This window comes from Polyodon spathula, chromosome 18, assembly GCF_017654505.1.
Source record: "Polyodon spathula isolate WHYD16114869_AA chromosome 18, ASM1765450v1, whole genome shotgun sequence".
Taxonomy (NCBI): domain Eukaryota; kingdom Metazoa; phylum Chordata; class Actinopteri; order Acipenseriformes; family Polyodontidae; genus Polyodon; species Polyodon spathula.
Window position 1 is genome coordinate 30,345,671 of NC_054551.1, and position 25,026 is coordinate 30,370,696.

A 25,026-nucleotide genomic window follows, 5' to 3' on the forward strand; every position below is an offset into this window, starting at 1 on the left:
ATAACGGCCCTGTGCTTTTACTTAAACAACAGAGTCACTGCTGTTTTTGCCAAAGAAAGAAAGAAATGGGAGATCCTTTTGACTTGTCCTTAAATTGATATAGTACGTAGATCTCCTTCCATCTACAAAGCTTCTTAGGCAGACAATGGGGAGACCGTGCTGGATTATGCACCATGCATACAAGAACACTTCTGCGGCTCTTAAGGTCATTAATGAGTTTAAACATTATCATAAAAAGTTCCCTTTCCTATGCCACTACAAATCTAGTAATATAGCAAAATTACAAAGAAACACAGATTAAGAGTTACCAGAAAGAGTATGGCAATCCTCCTTCCTCAGTCAAAAACTGATTCAATTACTTCAAATGAGCACAATGATTATTACTACATTTCTCATTTAAATGCATTTATAGAAGGAAAGTTCATGACCCCCACTTCAAAATAATGGTTACAAATTCTTATGACTAATATTTGGATAGATTTTGTTTTTAGTAGTTTGGTCGTTCATTCAAATGAAAGCATTAAATAACCGTATTAATCAATTAAGTTTTGGGTATGTCTTCAAAGAATGCCCAGCCATTGCTAATGTATCATGTAATGTAATATAATGTAATTATGTATTACTGTAGAACAAGTAGAGGACTCACCCGAGCTGTCCAATGGGGAAGTGAGTGCACCTCCACCTCAGCAAGATGTTTTACTGTTACAGCTGCTACTCCCTCACATTCTTCACTGGAACCATTATTTATTATTAAAAGTTGACAGGCTGTGCAATTCACTCCCACTGCTTACTGAAGGGCACAAGACAGACTGGTGGAGGGGTTATGGAGTGCAGTGTTACTCTGTGGTGAAGACATAATTGTCACGCAGCGTCTTCTTGGCCCATCCCGTGAGGTTCCCTTTGATGGGATGGTTGCCTCCTAATCTGATAAAAGCACTTCATATTTAGTTCACTCTGAATGAAGAAAACTGTTTCTTCCTACACACTGACTGTAGAACCACATCACCACAAGGAAAAGCTTTTCACGTTCTCCATTGTCTGTGACCAGACTTTAATAGGAGAGCCAGCTAAGAGTATGATAGCTCAAACCAACAATTATATATGTTCTATTGCTTACATAATCCTTATCGTAATAGCATTAGACTGTTGTATTGTATCTGACCTGAATGATTGATTCCAAGTGGTAGCTTACACTGGTGTAGGACTACAGGCTTTACAAGATTGCTGATGTAACAGGATATCATTCTTAGTGGCCCAGTATGTAATTGCTTAAACTATTACAGTATATGTTACCATACAGAATGCATTACTATTGCGTTTTTGGAAGATAGCTGGGCATGGAACACATGTTCTGTTTTCAGCACATTTTTAAATATAGATTCCGGCCACTTAGTTACCAAAACGTAATGGGGCAAAGTGGCTTCGTCACATCATGAGTCACGTTTTTTAAGTTGTACTTTTTTCACTAAAACATGTCATTTATTGAAGTTAGGAAATAGTAAAAGAAACTTAATAAATTCAATGACAAATGTTGACTAGAAGTCTTTCCCAGTATAATTGTTATAATTTTTGCAAACAAGACACCAACAAATGTAAAACTGAACATGATGGTGGGACATACAAGGATGTATAAAAAAAAAAAAAAAAAAAAAAAACTATCAGCACTAAGGACAGTCACTTATCAAGATTAAACCAAGACTTGAGCACCAAGTGTTTTGGCAGTTAGTTGTGTTTACTACAAACTAAAAACCTGCTAAATTAGCATATCTTTTAAAAGCTATGATTGGTGCTTTAATGAAATATCTTTTTTTTTTTTTTTTTTTTAATTGTGAAGCGGCATAGGTGTTTCCAAATTATTTTTGAATATTTGTTAAGTATCTTGAGTATGTCATTATCCTCTTTTTTAGGATTTGAATCATTTTCATTGGAGCAGATTCTTTATATCCAGATAGCAGATTCTTTATTCCCAACCCTTTTGGGACATTTCTGGGTGTCAGTGCTGTGAAGATGTCTGTAGAACTAACATACACTGCACATGGAAAAATATCTCATAGCATAAGCATTCAAATATGTTTTTCTGCAACAGACTATTTTACTGCAAAAGAGAATTTTAAAATTATAACAACACCCATTTTGGAGTGTTGTAACAACACCCATCTAAGATTCTCAAAAACAACACCTACCACCTGTTTCTTAGACCCCATTGCTACATCCATTCTTAAATCAGGTTTTCCAGTTTTGTGCTCTGCTGTAACTCACAATATTAACGACTCACTTCATTTTGGTTCTGCATTTAAATGTGCTGTCATTACCCCCTTGTTAAAAAAGAATAACTCAGACCCTAGCTTGCCCTATAATTATAGGCCTGTTTCTCATTTACCATATCTGTCTATGATCTTGTAACAAGCTGTTGCCTATCAGCTACAAAGTCATTTAGCCAATATCAATCTGTACAAACCTTTCCAGTCTGGTTTTAGATCTATGCACAGCACGGAGACAGTGCTTGTCATGGTAGTCAATGATCTACTGCTGAATGCTGATTCAGGCTTTGTTTCCATCCTTGACCTGTTAGATCTTAGTGCTGCCTTTGATATCACTGATCACACTATTTTGCTGAGTAGACTGGAAAAGGATGTATGTGTTACAGGGGTCAGTTCTAGGGCCAATTCTGTTTAGCATCTATATGCTTCCATTGGGACAGATTTTTTGCAAGTACGGCATTAATTTTCACTGCTATGCTGATGATACTCAAATTTATATGCGCACTACCCCTGATTTGGAGTTAGCCATATCTTCTTTAACATTTTGCTTGAGTGATATTAAGAATTGGATGCAACAGAATTTCTTACAGTTGAACCCTGATGAGACTGAGGTAATGCTGGTTGGCTCCTCTTATCAGCTTCATAAATGTGAAAGTTTTAATCTGGTTATTGATGGAATTGAGACCCGGCCTAGCACATATGAAAAGAACCCTGGTATTATTTTTTATCCAAATTTGGCTTTTGAAGAGCATATTCTCAATGTTACTAAGGTGTCTTTTGAAGCGCATATTCACTATGTAACTAGGGTGTCTTTTGAAGAACATATTCGCAATATTATTAAGGTGTCTTTTGAAGAGCATATTCACAGTGTTATTATGGTATCTTTTGAAGAGCATATTCGCAATGTTATTAAGGTGTCTTTTGAAGAGCATATTCACAATGTTACTAAGTTGTCTTTTTTCCACCTGCAAACTATTGCTCGTATTCACCCAAGTCTTACTGAGCAGGATGGAAATTAGCTTATACATGCTTTTGTTTTTCCCATATAGACTATTGCAATGCTTTGCTCGCTGGTGTTTCAAAAAACGTTGTTAAAAAGTTGCACAACTCGGTGGCCCGGATTCTAACTAAAACAAAATCTTATGATCATCACACCAGTTTTAGCTTCCCTGCATTGGCTTCCAGTGGAGTTCAGAGTGAAAAATCCTTCTATTAACTTTTAAGGCTCTGCATGGATTAGAACCAAATTATATTGATTGGTTTCGCTCAGCATTTAATAATGAACAGACAGAAAATAAAAGGTTGTAAAGACAAACAGAACACAGGACACAGCATTTTTGCCAAAATAGACAAACAAAACGTACTACACAGACAAACATGGTGAGCTGATATTTTAACTATTACTTTGATTATTACCTCTGTCTCCAATCCCGTTCTCCACTCACCGAACACACAACCCAGTGTGAGTGAAAACATGCTGCTTTTATGCAGCTGTACTGAGACTTGATTGCTAATCAATCATTCAATTGGAGTCGCAGTAAAACGGCACGTGAATTAATAGTGCAATAAAAGTGCAATTCCCCGTGCTCACATATTATTACATTTTACTTGCACGTGAAGTGCTCTGCAATCCTTGTGCCTAAATACAGCTATACATTTTAAACACTCGTGTTACACAGACCCGTTTATATCCCGTGTACCAATGACTATACACCAACATTAACACACAACATACAACACAAAATACACACAGGGGCGAGGCACTTTGACACAGTATAGTAAACCTAACTTGTGTTTAACTACTCTAGAATTTAATACATGTATAAAGCTACCAGCTGATGGGTCAATTTCTAAAATGACCAAGGAAATTTTGGTTAATTTAATTTTGGTTAATTTATAGCATAGTTTAGCATAGTATAGCATAGTTTAATATCTCTTAAATATCTAACATGATGTGTACAATTTCTCTAAATATAAACATAAAACATTTTACTGTTTAGTATATGCTACTGTTATTCTAATAAATTTTATTTCAATATTTTATTCCTAAAAAAATGAGTAACGCTCTACTGTATTTTATGTATGTGTTGGATAGAAGATGCAGCACTAACAAAGGCTGGCCATGCTGGATTGGGAGACTTGCTGCTGGTCATAGTGCGTTCTATTACCCCTTGCCATTAAAAGGGGGCCAAATATATCTGTCACTTGTTTAACCTATGAGGAAATACAGTAGTTTTCCACTGTAAGTTTCAACTCCATATTGTTTTCCATATTACCACACATCAAAATGAGTAGAAAAGCACTCTGTCATCTCATACAGCACTATTGTCAATGTAAAGAACTGTATAACACCATTTTCAGTCCCCACTGTCACCCAGCCCTACTGAGTACTGAAGCATTTTAGGTTTCTTGCACCCAACTTCACAATAGGCACTAAAACACAACATTCTCAGTTCTTCAGCACTGTCATCCCACATATTTAACAGACACACAGAAATCAAAGAGCTTCTCCCCAGCAGTAGAACTCTGCATTCACTGCCCCCCAGCACTGTGGACCTTAATATTCATCAAAACATTATTCTCACCAGGATCAGTGGCACCAACTTGACAATTTTCAAAAAATCACCAACACAACAGAGAGCAGCGCCTCAAGTTGTCACATAAATTGTGTAAATAAAATGAACTAAAGTACTTACGAATGCACGATCCAACACTGTGTGTTTTGAAGAAACTTCAAACCAGTGGTCTGCTACAGGTGCCTGCAGTTCAAGGTAATTTTGACAATGGCACCAAGTCAGACAGTTGCTTAGGAAAGTCAAATGCTCCTCCTTCACTGTTCTCAGAAGTTCAGTGCACAGGATTTGACCCAAGTAACCTGATAGTATCCAGCCTCCACATTGACCTCCCTCCCTTCTCTAGCACATGTTTTCTCAAGCTTGGAGACTCTTCTGGGTGGGCGTGGAGTTCAATACACAGGCAGCAGCAGCAGCAGCCTGTCAGTCTGTGCTCTGCTGCCCCTTGACAGTGTGAGTGTGAGTGCAGGCTGAGACAGTACAGGGAGATGTGGCTGTGCAGCCAATCAGAGGCTAAAGCTAAGCAAGGTCTGGACAACCACCCCAAATTGACTTTGAAATCAGGCAAAGCTTCAAATATATTTCCAGCAGGGCTGTTGCAGGATTCACTACAGGCGATTGGTAATAAGAGATTATGCAATTCCAAAGGGCAAGCTCCTTGTCCTTTAGCCAGAGGGAAAAGTTTTTAGAGCTGACACTGCTGTGGTAGCGTTAACTTCTGCAGCAACTATCCACAACGTTTTAGTCTTGTAGACAAACATTTGAACAGCAATGAAAGCTGCAAATATTTCATTTTTATTTCTCAAATTCCACGACAAATGTCCTTTTTTATTCTTTTCCTTCATCGTCTACGATCAGCAAATACCAGCGTTTGAATTAAAAGCTGCTTCCAGCTGCCTAACAAAATACAGTCAGGGGCTGTCTCAGTGGGATGCTTTGTGAAGTCATTAGGTTATTTGTTGCTGGTTGATAGTTGTTTCTCAAGTCATCCCAAAGGATTTTTACCTGGTATTAACGAAAAGGCTTAGAAGCAATGTATCCATGTAGTACATCTGATAGATGCCACTTTCTATTATTTATTGGGTATTTTTCCATCTCTCCTTTTTAGCTTTGGTGCACTTTACAAGGATAAGGGATAGGACGGAACCGGATACAGCACCTTGCTGCCAACCTTGGTCCAATAGGAGGGCTGTCTGAACCGCGCTCAGTGGGCTGAACACAATACACTCTGTGCACAGAGGAATCCGACAGCTTGACATGCTTGCAGTAATGCCGATCCTGCAATGGGGATGAAAGAAAAAAAACAACTTGCCTGCAAGTCAAATTTAAAAACAGATTCAGAAACGTAGAAGTTACGCTTGGAAACAAGTAAGGTTTATTTGCAAATTGAATAAGTATTGTTTCGTACATCGCATGATTATGTACAAGTAGGCCACTTTCCACAGCACCAACTGTTTTGATCATATTTCTTATGTATAACAAAGGATACAAAAGGGCAACTAAAGTTCAACTGTAGCTGAAAATGGCCTTAAGGAGCACCACCAACACATCTTGACTTATTTTTTGCTAAAATAGCCTTCTCACACTTCCAATAGTAACTCTGCAAATCACTTAAGTATTTAGAAAAGGTTGGGGTGGTGAACAAGGTCAGCATATTTACACATTATTATATTCTCAGTATTTCATCCGGCAGGTTTTTTAGTTTGCTGATGCTCAACTGACCTGTAAGTGGACCTTTTCTTTTCTCTCCGTTTCCACTTCTCACCTGAAGAGCCACTTGTTGTCTTAAAAGCTAGTGTATTTAATACACAGGTATATATCCAGTTGATGATTTTAAAAGGAATTGCCAATTTAACTACATATAAAAATATATATAAAACAAAAACAACAACAAATAAAACCTCCTGAGAAAATTTCAGCCCAAATCCTTGACTGGAATAGTGGCCATTTTATTGGTCCTAACTGATGTGTTACATCGCTAATGCTGGAAATACAGTTGATGCCAAGCGCTGTAGAAGGCGCTGTGTTCAAAGTACTTTAATACATGCTAAGAATGCTGGCAAACCTGTTTTTTAGTGAAGATAGTTGGTGTAGGGGCAAAATGTATTTTTCACAAGACACAGTTTGCATTTTAAATATTCCTACATGCAACTGGTACCCAGAGACATTCCATGATAAACTATGTGTCAACCAGAACATGACGCTTAAGGAAAAAAAAAAACATTATCTGACAAATGACTTTAATAACCTTCGGTCCCGGCACACAAATATTTTGGCAACACTTAATTTGAAGTTGTCACAATTTCCTAAATCAAGTATGCATTTTTTTTTTTTTTTTTTTTTTTTTTTTAAACCCAGACCCTAATTTAGTTATACAGGAAAGTAGGTTGAGATGAAAACCTTCACACTGACTGCAAGAATGATCCTGTTACACTTGTGAAATGCACAACACTGCTACACTGTAGCAACCACTGTCTAATAAACATGTCATTACAGGTGTACGTGTATCAAACAAGTGGACATGCGTGCTTATTGCAGCTATTTATGAACTTGGATAAGAAAGATATTTTGCAGACAGGGGGGCAGAGTTTAAATGCAAAAACAAACCTTTAAACAATACCTGAAACAAAACAAATAAGAAAAACCCTGTTTTTGGGACACAAAAAATAAATGATATATTATATATATATATATATATATATATATATATATATATATATATATATATATATATACACACACCTCATGGTTTCGTAATTGTAAGAAGCTCTTTCAAATTGAAGATCAAAGGACAGCTGGATGCTTTACATGTACAAATGAGCCTTAAGGTAACAGATTTAAAGTAAAAAATAAAAATACAACAAATTAAGTAGTAGTGCTAAAAATTTTTTAAAAAAAGCAAAAAAAACAAAAAAAAACAAACAGTAAAACACCTCTAGCAAATAAAGACATTGGAACAGAATTTGCTTATAAAACAATACATTCTATAAAAAGTAAATTTGGTAAATATACCAGGTTTCTACTACTGGCTTGCACTTTGTACAAGTAAAAAAAAAAACAAAAAAAAAAAACCTAATACCACTGCTTAAATACAATGGCATAGAACAGTTGAAATGCATGGAAAAGCAGCTTACCAAGTTTTTGTTTCTTTTTTTTTAAATGGCACTTCTGTTTTTTAGCATCGTCCTGCAAAATTCTACTGCGCGTTTGTAACATTTTGCAATTCTCCAATTAAGAGGCAACATCTTGTTTCAACAGTCAAAAAACCTGGGCCACTAATTTGTGTGTAACAAGTTTTCAAAATGCATCTTTCTATTTGACACTCCACTCCGTCTGTTCCACCGTGAAACTGAAACTCCAAATTGTTCACTTTGCACAGGAATCTGATATTCGTGTGGCAGCTGCCAGAAATAAACTAAACTATGAACAAAAAAAAAAGAAGTTGGGCAACTCATGTCACTGCAAACTTAGACAGTGGTCTGCTGTGAAAATGAAATGAGGACCTCATGACCGTGATGCAGAAGTTATAGGGTGCATTAATGCAAGCCAAGGGCACTGTACTCTTACTCCAAAACGTTCAAGATTTTTTTTTGTTCAGCTCAACATATATTAAAAAAAAATGAAATAAAAAAAAATATTCAGGATTTCAAGACAAATTCACTCAATAATTTAATTTTTAGCGGGTCCTCTATTGTTTGTAGGTCCCCCCAGTCTGTGGCAATAGTTTTTTTGGTTAGAGGACAGAAAAGCAATTACTCCATGATGGCACGGTACACTACTGGCTCGATGTAGTCTCCCCGGTACTTGGAGTTTATAACACGTTGCCGTTTGGTCTCCTGTTTCACCTCTTTCTCTGTGAAGATCCCAAAGCGCATGTCTGATGCAACTGACTGGAGAAGGACCACAAAATATAAATTAGTACACTTTTATACATTAGTACACTGTATACTTTTTTAAATGTACAATCATACATATGATACTACCCTAAACCGAGTTGTTATATTTTATATTAAGCCCCAATTTTGTTTTGAATTATATTCCAATTATATCTTTACCAGCATACTCAGAATAACTCAAACTCTAAAGGGAAACTACTTACCAGTCTTGTTTTAACACGCTTTGGTAGCTCTTCGTCGAGGGTGTAAACATCATCCCTCTTGGCAGAGAGCTGCGATCCATCCTCAAACTCTACCTGTAATACAAAAAAAAAATGCAAAAGAGTTTTGTATGTTATGAAAAAATATACTGCCATCATTATATCACACACTGGGTTGCTGCCATACTAGCATAAACAGGCAGCCACAGTAAACTTGCACTTCTTCAAAAAATATCTATCCTAAGCTGGAGAAGTTGCAGATGGGAAATGCTGCGTTATTGAACCACTTAGTTAGTGCTTAAGTTTTTTTACCTGATACATCTGGACAACATGTGCTGCCACAAACTTAGCTCCATAAACCAGCCCATCAGTCCATCGCACCTGCACAACTTCGGATTCCGCAGGGGGCCCCAGCTGCTGGCAGTCTCGGCTCTATACAAAAAAAAACAAAAACAAAAAACCCTTTAGTGCTCAAAACACCTTTTAGTGCTATGGGCTTAGTTTTTAATGTCTCTTTAAACATGATAATGCCAAGGGTTCATTAACCAATTTGTGGTTTTTAGTAACATTGTTATGTTACTGTAATGTAGTTATTTCTGTGCAATTCTGTTATTACCAAAGCCTTATTATTTGTATTCCAAATTGCCTGTACATATAACCACACTACAGGTAACTTCAGAAGAGGGCTTATACTCTCCACACCTACCACAATGTCCTCTGGAAAGAGGTTGTCGCTGAAGGAACCATCATCGAAGTTCACCTCGTAAAAGGTTTCTTTGGTGAGACTCACCACCTCACTCTGGTAGTATCGCCCATTTTTGTGTTTACAGATCACCTTCTGTCCCACGGAGAGCTCACGCAGGGCTGCCTTATTGCGCTAACACAAAGAAGGAAAAAATGGTTACTTATTGTTCAGCCCTGCGTAACTGGGAGAATTCAAACATGTGTTTTTAATGTCTCTTTAAAACCAACTGCACTATCTGCACAATTTCACTTTCCTGTGAGACAGACCTGCACCCATCGGAATCATATCTGTAATCGTAATTTCCCTACTATTTTAATAAAATAGTTTCAGAATACACAAGGAAAGACATTTGCCAGCCATTGAAGAATACGTTATTTTCCTGGAAAACATAAAATATGTTCAATTTAAATGTCCGTTTGTCTAGATAAGGGGTCTCCAACCCTGGTCCTGGAGAGCTACTCTGGCTGCTGGTTTTCATTTCAACCAATGTCTCAGTTACTTAATTGAACCAATTATTAACTTAATTAGTCAAGATTAACAGGTGTTCCTCCAGTTCTTTAGCCACTGATAAAGCAGGGCTTCTCAAACAGTTGCTGTTCAAGTTATTTATAAAATGTTATCGCTAACATGAAATATGCAACTGCTGAAAACAAGTAAAAAAGGTCTAATTAAGCAAATTATCAATTCAATTAACGGTCTAGTTAAGTAATTGCGAGTTCGGTTGGAATGAAAACCAGCAGCCACAGGGGGCCCCCAGGACAGAGTCTGAGAAGCCCAGATGTAAAAAGACACCTGTAAAACCTGCTGGATAGGGGCTTTCCAGGACCAGGGTTGGAGCCCCTCGTCTTGATAATACACTTACCTCCGTATGAATAGGCCCTTTGTGGCGGAAGCAGGTAATGAACACAACGAAGGGCCAATCATCAGACTGCATGAGGACTCCTGCTGCTTGTGCGCAGGTAGCATGAAAGGAGGTGGGGCAGCGACCATGCGAGCACTGCACACAGCATCCTGCAGTCCTTTTCATCCGCTTTTTGCAGTAAAAGCATTTCTGTGGAAGTCACCAGTGCAAAAGTGGTTACTGAGAAAGCTCATTATCCTAACATTCAAATCCAATGGGTCCATCTGTAAGTGACAATTTTACTTACCAATTTAAACCTCTGCAAGGGTATCCCACTGAGATCCACAGGACTGCGTTCTGCAAGGTTCACAAACCGTGCTTCCAACACTGCCACTGCACAGAGTACATGTACCCATCTAAGTGACAGGAAAAATACGCAGGTTAACACACCACACTTTACTAATATTTTAGACACTTTAAAGAATGAATTAAATAAATAGTTCTAGGACTAACTTGTCATTGTTGGCTCTCTGCAGTGCCCCTCCTCTCAGTGAACATAAACAGCAACTCTGTGGAAGAGTAAAGAGTTAAAAAACAAAATCCCCACAATTAAGTGTACTTGATTGTCCAGGCCCTACAACAGTAATATTGTTAGACAGTATTAGGTAGCAATCGGACAGGGGGCCCCAAATACGGTTTTAGGACACAGTTGAAACTAAAGTTAAACTCTGGCCAGTTTATTATCACATTTCAGAAAAAAGGGTACTACTGAGAATTATTCATCAGTCTTGTTGAGAATGAACCTGTGAATTTATCTACCAGTTTTTTTTTGTTTTTTTTATTGCTAGTCAGAGAATAGTGCAACCCTACAGCTTCTGGGGGAGGAGCAGCAATGGGATTAGCATCAAGTGAAATTCTACCTCCGTCATGGCATTTGCTTCACATCGGGAACACTTCCAGTCATCAGACACTTTCTCAGGAGCAACACCGTAACAACCTGTGGGGGAGGGAGACAAGAAACCAAGCAAAAAAGCGAAAGTAAATAATTAAGACTGGGCAAACTAGTGACCTTATACGTAAAGACCACAATTATATCCTTAGCTCAATACTGGTTTTAAATACCATTTCATTTAGTTACAAGATGAAATATTGATTGTCTTTTTCTATGTTGCTATGCTAGGATAATTTTGCCTGTGTACTTTGTTTGAACTTAAGGTTGTGTGGCCAAGATGAGAATGTTCTGTGACATTCTAAAATGTAAAAATAACCCATGTATGAGGAGATGGAGGTAGACTGTGGTATATGAAGGCTGTCTGAACTCTTAAAACCTTCTTTAGTAAAATATCTGTTGGCAGGATTTGTGATCGAGTGCATGGGCTGTGAGCATGTCGAGGGTTCACTCTGCAGAAAATGTCCAGAAATTCTAATAATTGAACTGAGGGAAGTGAAAATATATGCAAATACTAAACTGCACTTAGAAAACTGTTAAAGAAGAAGTAAACAATCAGATGTTACATTAGGAGGAAGAAAAGGTGACTGCTCCACTCTGTTCTCCAAATGAGGGAAAAAACGCATTACTATCTTTCTTACTGCTTGCTGTTCTCAAAGTTTAATAAAGCATTAGTATTAAACTAACTAATTGTTGTATTGAGCAAATGCTTTGGAACAATACACAAAATAAAAAACTCACTAGTAAAATGAGTAACAATAGTCAAGGCTCAGTGTAAATCTTAGAACTCAGGGATGTAGCAGTCAAAGTGTTCCTTTAATATCACGTGAGAAAGCTTACTTTTAATATTATGACTTCATAGGTTTCGTTACTAAGAATTTCATTTTAAAAATAACCAATACAGTAAATATCCCCTAACCTAATGTTATTAGGAGTTAACTAAATGCAGCTGAAGCAATACCAAGAAGAGTGACTGGATGAGGTCAGGCCACTATACTCACTGGTGTGGACCCGGACGCAGCAGTTGGAACAGGTGATAAGCAAGCTGGTACCATCTTCCTCCAGGTAGGGGGCAGAGAAGTTTAGGTCACTGCTGACCTCATTTGTAGAGAAACACATTTCAGGGATAAGGGGCTTTGTCCTGAGCCTACCCTCAGAGTCCATCATAGTGCTTTGGTTATTGCCATTATACTCCGACTAGTCCAGAAACACAGAACAACGATAACATGAGCACAGACAAACTAAGTATACATATACTATATCCCAGTTAAGGGACATGAAACGTGCAGACAAATGTAAAATTAAAGCAGCTGTAATAACAGAAAGCTAAATTATAGCATTATTTTGTTATCTTACAACAGTACATTAAATAAGTCATGCTTCATCATTACAGCACAGTGGGAAATAGGGCCCAAAATCAAATCAGCACAAAAATAAGACCGAAATATTGCCAAGACATTAATTTGAATTGTCAAAACCTAATTATATAAAATTATTTGTCCCAAGTATACTACAAACTGTCTATATCCATAAACAAACAAACATTCTCCCACTGGGTGCTCAAGGGACCATTGTTTGAGATTTGACCGTGTGTGTTTTTACCTGCTGGTATGTCTGGAACAGCATGCAGACTGCACAGTAAGGAGGTTCCAAACCCATGTTGCGATTGTACTCCCGCTCTGCCTGTAGGTTATGGGGCCGGGTTTGCCAAAGGTTAGTAAGAGACTTTGCCCACTGTTCAGTCTCAGCAGTGTCCTCATCCAAATGGATCTGCTCTTGCATTTCTAAATAAATTATATAACATATTTTTAGAGGGACTGCTTTCTCAAATGTCCTTTACAGTACAAATAGAGAAAAAGACGAGAGGGCAGGGTGTATAGAAAGTGTGAGAAAGAAAAAAAACAAAAAACAAACACACGCACACGATTTTCCAACGCTCCTACATACCTTCATCACTGAAACAGTCTTTAACTAAAGGGTGGTGACGTGGTAGTTTGTCCAGAGGCTGCCATTTATTCTTCAGGTTCTTCACAGAGTCTTTGTCCTCTTCAGCCATCTGGGGGTAAACAATTATTAAATGACACCACACTGCAAAGTGGTTTATTTTATGTATTCTTATTTTCCCAGGTGCCAAGGGGGAAACAATATACCTATTTTGGGAAAATATCTTAATTTGAATATTATATTATAGTATATATATATATATATATATATATATATATATATATATATATATATATATATATATATATATATATATATATATATATATATATATACCATGTGTGTGGTGCCCACGGTATTGACAATGGACCACCTGGTTATTTCTTTTTCCGTCTGATTGGTCTTTAACAAGAAATTCTGCGTTACGCATGGTAGTCATATAAAAAATTTTCTTTTCGTAAAATTTATTTCCGTCCTCCCACGAGTGCCTCATCGTTCTATAGGGAAGTATTGCATACCTAGGGGGGGGGGGGGGGGGGGGGGTTGTCTCTGGGCACAGGTGTTGTCCATCCATCAACAGTCCAAAGCACCTTTGATCACTATTCCACAGTCCACTTTCTGCGTTTTTGTGCATATTTTAGCCCTTTAGTCTTGTTCCCCTTCTTAACAGAGGCATTCTTACTGCAACACATCCTTTAAGTCCTGATTTCAAGAGAGACATTTGTACTGTTGATTTGATGGACAACGACACCTGTGCTTCCTGCCAGTTCTGTTGTCAATTCAACTCTTGTCTTCTTTCTATTCTTTAAGGATATTATCTTAAAGTATTGCTCATCCTTGTTTGACAGCTTTTTGGGTCTTACAGTCTTGGGTTTGTCAATTACAGATGATGTTTCTCTGTACTTGTTGAGTATGCTTGAGATACCACACCTTGAAAATCGAGTGGCGCGAGCGGTTTTACTCAATGTTTTTCCTTCTTTATGCAAGTCGAGGTTGCTATAATAGTAGAAAACACTAGTGGAGGCTTTGAGTAAATTGTTGATGCTCATAACGCATCACAGTAGAAAAATGATTTCATCTAGTGAAAATAATTTCATCTAGTATTTCTGCGACGTCATAAATTACTAGACCGAAGCTCAAGTAATTTATAAAAACTGTCAGAGAAACCTGAAATGGAATTGTTTCCCTGTAACTCACTGAAGAGGCCCATCTATTGTTTTTTATAATACATGGATACCCTTGTGATGCTAATATTAAAGATGAGGTTAAGCAGTACAGTTCGTTTTTCTTTTTTAAAACAGTGTTTTAGTGCTGTACAGACGTTCTAGGTCGTTATCCTTTTCTCCGAGATACGAATGTATCAGCTTTACATTTTTTTACATTTCTGTAGTGTGGGTGTTGTCGCGTGACCAAAAATGAGAAATTTTGTGTTTGAATTGAAAGTGACAGCCTCGAGGAGTGGAATGGGTCAAAGTTCAAGTATATTTTCCTCTAGAAGAATTATCACCTTTTGACGTCACTATTGTGGTATTATGCCTTTTATTTTTTAGAATGGCCCAGGATTCAACACATTTCCCGTCACCCATGTAAATAAATATATATACACACACATACACACACACACTGAACTGGGTAGATCAAATTTAGCACGTCTAGGGTCTTCACCGTCACAGCAACCCTCTTGGCACAGAATTATTTAAATAGCACGTGTTCAATTTTAAAAACGAGACTGCCCTTAACTACAACCAAGATTTGACTGTTTAGTCTGTTTTGTATGTCTACGCTCACCTGTGCATCATCTTGTTCCTTGCCACTAATCACAGTGTTGACCTTCCTCTCTGACGGACTGCCAGCTCCTGCTTCACTGTAGCTCCCCTTAGCGTAGCTGTGAACATGCAGCACTTCAGCTGGGCTCAGGGTCTTGCTCAGAACAAGACAGGCTGCCCCTGATCTCGGTAGGCATGGGGGAGCTCCACCAACGAGAGAATCCCCACTTGTTCCAGCGACAACAGGGCTTTGAGGTCTGGAGGTGGGGTCAACTACCTTGGAGATGTGGCTATTTACAATGTGTTTCTGGCTTTCTGGAAGTAGGTTAACGTCATCATGGGCAGGGGAAGTTTCACTATCAGGAACAGTGGGGTTTTCCACTTCATGCGAAGAGCACTCAATCAGAGGGGTGGGACTCACAGCCCGGCCTAGAACCACCTCTCCCACAGTTTCGCATTTCACTGGCTGCAGCTCTTCCACCTTAGCTGGCAAGAGAGAATCTAAAATAAAACAAATACATCAATTTTTAAAAGCCTCTGTAATTAATATTAGCTTTATAATAGTAAACTTAAACTAAAGAGGTTCATGGATAGGTTCATGGACTTCACATTCCTTAGGATGGTCTTGACACCCACAGACACACACAAAAATGAATATCCCCATCCATATGATAGCCCAAACTTACCGTGATGGCCAAGTTCGTCAGTGCTAAGTTCCTCAGTGCAGTCCATTCCTTGCTGGTAATCCTGCTGGGTGGATATTGCTTCTTCCTCACAGACTTCCACTTCATAATGCAATTCTTCCTTTGGGAGGACCTCTTCAGGGACCTCCAAACACACACGATGTCTTTTAGTCCCAATTCTATGCTTGATGAGGCTGTGTTTTTATTTTAAAAAAATAAATAAAAAAATTCTCATTAATTACTAATCAACCTGAAAATACCTATAAATTGTAATATATTACATACGTATACAGATATATTTCACATTAGTAAATGTTAAACTGCAGCACCACTTTAAGCAAATATTATACTTGTTTATTTCCCCAATAATAACTAGGCTATACCAATATCTTACAAGTGTGATCGCAACATCACCAGCATATTCTAATCTTAAATGATTACCTCTTTTTGTTGTTTACTGTAGCCTCACTTTTATCAGTGCTGCCTAAACTGGAGTTCGTCTCTGTTTCACTATCCCCGTTTCCTTCCTTTAGAAATTCGGCTGCCTCTGGAGTTGGCTGGGAGTGGTCAATGGCAGCATTGTCTTTCCCAGCTTTCCACTGCTTGTAGCGATCAGGCTGGAACTTCTGCACAAACACATCCATAGAGATCTTCACCATGTCCTTCCGGCAGGAGCACTGTCAAAGACACAGACATTAACACTTAGCAATCTGGGAATAAATAAATAAAAGGGCAATATCTCAAACTTTTTTACCATATGTAAAGATTAGTGGTGCAACAACTAATCGACGTATCGATTACTGATCATCTGTCAAATTTCCCGAGCTTCGATTACATATTGGTGAATCGATGCATCACATTAGAACCCAGTTTGAAATCTCCTGTTTGGGCCGGTTCGCATTAAAACCTTGTGTGTGCTTCTTTTAGTGCTAATACAGTAGATAAACAACATCAGCGCACTGCTAGGATACACACTTTAGGCCTCTACATTCGCGGTGGATATACCCCACTGGTGAGTCTATGAATTTTTCTGTACTAAAAAGTGACAAGAACACAGCATGCCTTTTATGTTACATGTAATAATTTCAAAAGAATGCCAATATTAAATCTACCGATTACCTTATTTTGCTTCAATACATGTTGTGTTTGTATTAAATGGCAATATTATATAAAAATAAGCTGAATTTAATACAGTAGTTAAATTAGTCCAGATTTGTGAGATTAAATTAAAATGTTTTGCTTGGACATAAAATGTTAACAGTAATTAAACAACCATAGTTCAGAAATTATTTCTGTTAAAATAAATTATTTTTTGTTATTGCAATGCTAAAGGGACATCTGATGCAAACTATTTTCGGTTAAAAACTGAAGTCTTTGTTTTTCGTTTTTTATGTTCTAATTTGAATGTTAGTTGTGAATAACAGTTAAACAAAAAGGCACAAGTGTTCGTTGTAAATGCCTATATGATAATCAAATACAAAATTAGGTTGCCGATTGCACCACTAGTAAAGATTTCTTTTTTTTTTTTTTTTTTTTAAAGCAGTGGCAACAGCAGATTTGTAAACTGCTTAATTACCTTCTCTATCTTCTGCTACACATTCAGTTTTTAAAGGGGCTTTACTAAGAATGTGCTAATGTCCCATACCAGTGTTGCCTGCTTCCCATACTCAATCCAACGTCGGGTTGCAAAATTTGTTGACTCAGCACAGTTGAAGCCATGGTTGAAACCAGCATGATACCCATAGGGAAATGTGATCATGAACTCCCCAGCTTCCTGAGTAATCTGAAATAAAAGAAATGTGTACTCGAATGCATTGCTTAGAGCATTATTTTCCATGACTTGACGCGCAATATGTAGAAGATTCATGATAACATGCAATTATACCTGAAAACCACACATGCAAACTTAGTCTACCAACATAAATATTGAGAAAACAATGCATCAGATAGTAAAAGTAGTGGAAATAACTTGGATGACACATGGATGACTTTTGTTAAAAGACTACATGGAATCCCTAGACTTGATTTTTCTTTTTTTAAACCAACAACAAGCGTATTTGGCAGCAATGTCTGAATGTAGGCCATCTGCTGTCGAGACGAAACCTGAAATAACAGTAAATGTAACGTTACAATTAGTCCATCTTATTAGGAAAATAATTTATGTTCAGTACAGCCTATCCCAGGACAATAGAAAGCAACAAGACAGAAACAGTGAGTGCCAGTGACTGAAAGCAGAAGGGCTCCACAGTGCTTTTGTTTCACTTGGGCAACAAATGATAAATACCTTGTCAAAGGGAATGCCATACTTCTTCAAGATAGATGGGGAGATCAGGGTCATTTTGTGTCGAAGGAAGGCCTCACAGTTCTGGGCACTCCCTGGGAAAAATCCTACAAAAAAAATTTACAGAATATCAGGAAGTCCTAGGTTAGTGGTAATCGGGATGTGAGAACAGACAGTAAAAATCGTATCCATACAAATAAAAGTAAACCACAACATGGTTTCACTAATCACTCACTACCTTACATAGGTAACATCAGGTAGTCCAAGATTAGTCAAACTAGCCAATAGTGTTTTACTAATCATTCAACACAAATATATATATATATATATTCTACTGAGCCTCTTGCCATCATTTACAGTAGACATACACTGCAAACTTAAATCATCAAAATGTTTAATCTCGTAAGGATTAACAGGATTATATAAAATACTTACAACTGCTAATCGAAACCAGCCATCCATGTACCAATAAGGATATTTCATGTTATTACCAGCCCTCCAGAAATATATCCACATGTTTAAACAAACACACAAGCATGAACATTAACTTAGTGTTAATATTTCCAATAATACCTTTTGCCAGTCTCTCCAGTCGCTTCCCATGTTCGGGAGGAACACAATACCTATGGCACACAAATGAACAGTTAAATCCATAATCATCTTGTTGGTTTATGTTAGTGTTGCAGTTAATCTGTTCATCAAACATCTACTGGCACTGGGCAAACAGATTACTGTAAATGTTATTAAATTCAAAGAACGATCTAAGGTCTACAATTTATATATGCCAGTGGATTCAAGACACTGTTGACTAATGATTTTCAGGCTTAAATGCATGCATGCATGCATGCATGCATGCATGCATATATATATATATATATATATATATATATATATATATATATATATTATATATATATATATATATATATATAGATAGATAGATAGATAGATCGATAGACAGACACACACGCACGCACACACACAAAGCGAAGCATCTCATTTCTATAAAGGTATTTCCCCCCTCCTTGGAATGCAAGCATTATAACCTTACTCCTATGACAAACTAATAAAAAGATAAGCCTCGACACAAATTTTTGATAGAAACAATACCAGGATTTAGGCTCTCCAAAGTGCAGGTAGTTAATGCTGTACAGGTCCATGTCCTCAATGTGCCATGCAAATGTAGTCTTCCACATCCCAAAGTACAGGTATGGTGTGTTTACACCCTCTATAGTAATTCCGCTCTCTAACTCCACCGTATCCAGGATCGTATTTAGATGGCCAATGTTCCACTCTGTGATGTCCTACAGATAGATACATATAAAAAAAAAAAAAAGAAAAATCTCACATCAGCATCAGTTAAATATTTTCTGTTGACCAATTAAACTCCAATAACTCAAAACAATACCAATTTAACTGTAGGTAACTTTATAAAATTAGAATGTTTGTAGACCACATTCCACAATCCAACAACTTTTAAATTGCAAAAGCTGACACACATGCCGGAAATCACAAGACAAGTTAACCATTAACCTGCCATAGCTATGTCGTGTTGTATTTGGCATCAATTCCGGTGACTTAATGCTGTACTGTAATTCACAAACTGTAACTAGAAAAATATCAGTTTCAATAATAAGACCCACTCACTGGATCATAGAGCGTCCCATTTACATCTGCGCCATAAATGGGTGGATTGAATGTGAGGTTCTTCCAGTATTTCCTTTCAAGCTCCTCAAAATCAGCATAATGTGGATTGCAGAACCTACAGAACATACGTTATAAAACAGCTGGTAATTACAGACCCATTTCTCTCGTATCATACATTTAACACACCCTGTATTAACTTGACGAAACAGTGTTTCAGGGTGCTCACATTGGGAAGTTTCATAGCCCTTCTTTTGTCTTCAGGAAAGGACAGCTACTACAAGACTTTTCTAACAAACCCAGATGTGACTGAGTAGTTGAAGACATGGGGGCTATTGAAATATAGCATGTGGAAAACTGCTTTCCTGATATGTAGTGCAAAAACCCTACAAGGCTTCACACAATAAAACTTTCAGCATGCCTGAGATGTGCATTAACTACTAAAATGGCATGTTAATCTCACAGTAAATGAGGAAGTCAGTAATACAGAAATTTACAACATGAAGCCTCACAGAACAAGATAAACAAGTGAGTGACAGGGAAGACCCTATTGCTGGTTGAGTAATGCTGCTGCTTTGGTAAACAGGAAGGCTGGACTGAAGCCAAGCTGATTGGGAGGTCCTGATTAGCTTTCGGGTGTGGCACCCGAGTTCACCGGGATGCCGGGACTTTGGGAGCAACAGTAGTAGGTAAGTTTAGGGAATGTTGATCCCAACCAGTATAGCAAGGGTTTCGTAGTGTAGTAGGTTCCTGGAGCGGGATGTTTCTTTTAGTGGGACTAGTGCTCACCATCTGTGGGAAAAACTATTTTTAACTTTGTTTTATTTTCTTTATTAAATCCAGAGCTAGGATTATCGTTGTTGGTATCCTAGCCTCAGGGCCTGTGCTGTTTATTAAATCTGCATAACTGTGTCGCGTGTCAACACCTAATGCTCTGTGTCTGGCTCATTATTCAGCAACGACCCACACAGGTAATATCCCCCATTACAGTGAGAATGATGTCACAGTTACGTTATGCTGACAATGCTTACTTGTCACTGTTTGCAATCTTGCGAAACTCTCGCAAAGTCATTGGCTTCTTCTGGATGTTGTACTGGGTGAAGAGACCCGACTGCCCAGTGACCACCTGCTGGATTGGAGCTGGGATCACCAGCTCATCGATGCCATCATAGCACCTCCGGGGTTTCCAGTCTTTTGGAGGGACAATCTGCAAAGGATAAAGACTGGTCATACGGTGCACTGCACAGTCCCCCAAAAGCCTATATTAAAAATCACTACTCAATGAAAAGTCCTGTGCCATTAGGCCCTGCACCAAAAACACACAGGAATGAGATCACAAAACATTATTATATTTAAAAAGCACCAGCAACCTCTGTAGTGGTTGAGGAGCAAATTAAATGCATTTTTATTACTGTTACAAAAACAGGTTGATTTTATTAAATGGTTTTCACTATATACATGATACATAAGTACATTTACAAAACTTATGGTGTACCATTACCTTAGCCAGCCCTGCTCTGTGAGCCCCTTGAGACTCAATGTAGGCAATATAGCGGCTGAAATTCTGAAACTCCTCCCTTGTGGGATAAAAGGTCATTATCCGACAGCTGGGATTTTGACATGCTGAGTCAGAAGCCATCCTTCCAGGATTTTACTGTCTTTCTGCTCTGAAATAAAAAAAAAGGCTTTTATCAACCTGCCCATTTTTCTAATAATATATATTGATACTGCAAGCCTAATAAACAATTATGATAACACTAACAATAATAATAATAATAATATAATTAAGTTTCATATAGTTCAAATGAAAGGTTTTCGATTTAAAAATTGTGAATAAACAATTTACAACTGTTGTACTATATTGTAAAAATAGGACCATTTGCATAGTCTTTAGCCCCCTCTACTGCAGAGCTTCACCGTCTGTATTCGTGTTATCTCTATCTCGTGTGTTTATGGACCGGTGCATGCAGCGTTAAAACGACATAACGGGCGATGCTCTATTTTTTTTCAACTTTGAACTTGCTGTCCAAATATCAAATTATGTTTCGGGTGCCAAAAGACACCGCAGACTCAGAATGCAGATCGTTTTGAAAAAACTGGTGCCAAACTGTTTTGCGAACCTTCACTTCTGTGTATGTAGTCCAGACCCAATGAGAAACTATCATCTGCGGTTGCTAAGGAATAAGTCTGCAGTCAATCTAGCATGTACGTTCAAAAGATTAAACTTGCAGGCTGTCAGTCTCCAGTCGCTTAATGAACATCCATGCGATAAAGCTTCAGTTTGCACCAATACCTTCGTTATAGTTACATTAAGCAAACTAAACAATATGAGTACACGTTTTACACTTAATTTGGGTACAGTGCTGTAGCAAACTACAATTAATATACATAGAGTACTATCGTCCGTGACAAAGACTGCATTATTCTTTAAATGTAGCCTCTATTTATTTCCCAAATAGCCACTGATAATCGATGCATTTCATTTCATCCTCTTCTCAGACAATGTTTATTTATAATCGATTAGCTCGATATGGTGCCACGGGGGGGGGGGGGGGGGGGGCACAAAACACACACACACACACATTATTTAGCTTTTGTTTTTTTCACAGAGAGCTTGATTATTACACAAATATATCGTATTTTAAAAGAAACCACCGTTATCCATGTGCTCCAGGTTTACACTAAATGTCTGGGCGTAAATGAATGTATTGCAATCACTGTCCTGTCTCTCTGCCTGGCGTTTTTGACAGCGGCCCACCGCCCCTCACTGGAACAGCCAGTTTATGAAGCCAGCGCTCGGGATCTGATTGGCTGTCACCCACGTCTATCTGGGAGCCTTGAGGCCCTGGCTAGAGACAGACACGCCGAATGAAACATAAAAACGAAACCGTGAACATTTTAAAACATTCTTTTTGTGAGGTTATTTCACATAAGCACGCATAAAGACCACTGTCGCCACACAATCGCAAAACACTACAGCAGTGCGATACGGAAACATGGCAGAGAGTATTCATCTCTAATTGTTATTATTTGCCTTTTCAAGTGAAAATACATCTTTTCTTTTTTTTTGTAAAACGCTCCCAAAACGAAACTTTAAAGTTTTTTACTCACTGCTGTTGACTAAAATTCTCCGTTCGTGTCAGTAGGTTTCCCGTTTTTTAATAATATTGCAGTATTATTGCAGATTTCGGGACTTTCAGACGAGAGAGAACGTCCTCCATTACTTACTATGCGCATGCGCATTCTTCATTTGTTTACCACTGTTCGATTTACCGTCTCTCGGCTAACCAATCAGAAAGCCCCGACAAATGCTAACTCGGCCAATGATATTCAATAGAGTGACAAGGAAGTGGGGCTAACCTTTTCAGCATGACCAATTGCAGTATAGTATTTGACAAAGATTCTTTAATGAATAGAACAACACAAAGCAACCGAAATAAATAAATAAATAAATAAACAAACTGGCTGAGAAGCAGGCAGACTACTCGACAATCATAGATAAAACACAGACCATGTCGTTTAAGGCTATTTCCAAATCACAATGTCATGGGCAAGTACGGATTCTGTGTGTGCAAACTTTGGTGGAGTCTGCAGGGCTAAAAAAAAAAAAAAAAAGGCACCAGAAATATTCACAAAAAAAAAAAAAAAAGGCAAAGCACTTACATTGTATGTATTAAGCAAAATGCGAAACGTCCCGTGACTATTTGGCGTTAATGATGCCACTAATAGTGTAACGTTTGGTTATTAAAATATATGTGAAAAAAGGTGACCATAGCTATTCACAGCAGTATGCAAATTTCCGTTTTATGCCGTAATACCACTAAGAAACCAGGGAGCGACTCGGCGCTGGAGTACAGTTCCTAAGAGTACAGTAGCTTAAGAAATACACAGTTCGGTCATCAGCTGGCGGTTTAGGCTAAACCTCTTGTTTCGACCTTTTTTTGCAAATCCAAGTTAACCAATATACCGCCCTCCCCTCTCCTCCAAATGCTAAGAGCTTTGTTATTTTGTTATGATTTCATTGCAATTAATGATCAGAAATATGCATGATACAAGGGCTACCTTCTTAAAAAAATATGTCTAGATTTTCTGAAATGTATTCTTAAATACAGATTTGCACACGTATGAGGAAAGTCAAAGCATGCCATAAGTTTGCATTTCACTATAAACATATGAGCTGTAAATATGTATTAGTGTCTCGGATTTGGATGTGTGGTCACGTAAAGGAATGGTTTCTACAATTAGCACGTTCTGTATGCGGCGTGCCACTCTGCACGTACACATACATTATCATTCATGATTGCCAGTAAATGGTACAAAACGGCTGAGCATGCAATCGCTAATGTGAACGTATTACTCTTATCAAGAGAATCGAGTTTTGACAAACACCCTTATAAACACTTCAAAAAATTGAAATTAATTAGAAATATTCGTGTTAGTAACGACTGAAGATTATGACGAGGCTGCATGTATTGTTACGGTAACATAGGGGTTGCATTGTTTCTGCCATGCTAGCGCAGGTAATGTGAGCGCCTGCCATGCTCACATCCTACCTCTGCTTCTTTATAGTCAACTGGATTTTTTCAGATTTTTCAGAACACAAGTAAATATAGAAACTTACTTTTTACTTAGCAATTTATATTTAAACTTAAAAAAAACATATGCTTAAAATTTACAACTGTGCTTGTGTTATATTACATCCAGTTCATTTCATATTGGCCAACATTTAACCCCATTCATAACAATTCATAGCAATATAAAGTTAATACACAAGTAATATAAATATGAAAATAGTAACATGCTTATTCATAAATGTCAGCGTTAGTAACATAAGTGGATGCCTTATACATGGAATTTTATTTATTTAAATATTTGTTATTTAAATAGGCGATTTTTGTCTTAAGTTTGTATTATCAAACAATACATTATTCCATAGTTGTAACGAAGGTGGCTTGGTCTTTCCATGAAAGTGATCTAGCTTTTTAGCGACTGAAAAAGAAGAAAGGATTAATTCTTGAATGTTAGCTCAATTGATGTGAGCGTAAGCTTTCAACTCTGCTGACCCCACTCTTTCTGTTCGCGCAGCACTTGCGTTTAGCACAGTTCAAATATAACATACTACTTAAAACCAAATATCCTCAAGTGTCATATTAATATTCGGATTCGATCAAACGCTCCAGAAAATAATAAAAACCTAGCAAACAATAAACTAATCTGTCCTTATAAAGACGTTTAATTAGACT

The 25,026-nt window shown here is 37.7% G+C and overlaps 2 protein-coding genes across 2 annotated transcripts in view; both read right to left on the reverse strand.

The window, feature by feature from the left end:
• The window catches only part of LOC121330892 (CMP-N-acetylneuraminate-beta-1,4-galactoside alpha-2,3-sialyltransferase-like), a 71,310-nt gene extending 65,908 nt beyond the window's left edge, over positions 1-5,402 (reverse strand). The window contains exon 1 of the mRNA XM_041277814.1: positions 4,958-5,402. The gene's annotated coding sequence lies outside the window, so the exon portion shown is untranslated. The remainder of the gene's footprint in view (positions 1-4,957) is intronic.
• A 2,144-nt stretch (positions 5,403-7,546) lies between these two features.
• On the reverse strand, positions 7,547-23,019 carry LOC121331029 (lysine-specific demethylase 4A-like). The gene is made up of 22 exons (XM_041278130.1): positions 22,895-23,019; positions 21,285-21,450; positions 20,815-20,990; positions 19,787-19,901; positions 19,250-19,443; positions 18,713-18,762; positions 18,143-18,246; positions 17,504-17,641; positions 16,300-16,535; positions 15,862-16,052; positions 15,198-15,676; positions 13,413-13,521; positions 13,068-13,249; positions 12,467-12,662; positions 11,437-11,513; positions 11,030-11,085; positions 10,824-10,932; positions 10,538-10,726; positions 9,637-9,807; positions 9,243-9,362; positions 8,934-9,026; positions 7,547-8,724 (listed from the first exon to the last, which is right to left on the reverse strand). Exons 2-22 carry the CDS (start codon positions 21,420-21,422, stop codon positions 8,587-8,589), a joined length of 3,261 nt encoding a protein of 1,086 aa, XP_041134064.1. The 5' UTR covers positions 21,423-21,450; positions 22,895-23,019; the 3' UTR covers positions 7,547-8,586.
• Between the last annotated feature and the right edge of the window lie 2,007 nt (positions 23,020-25,026).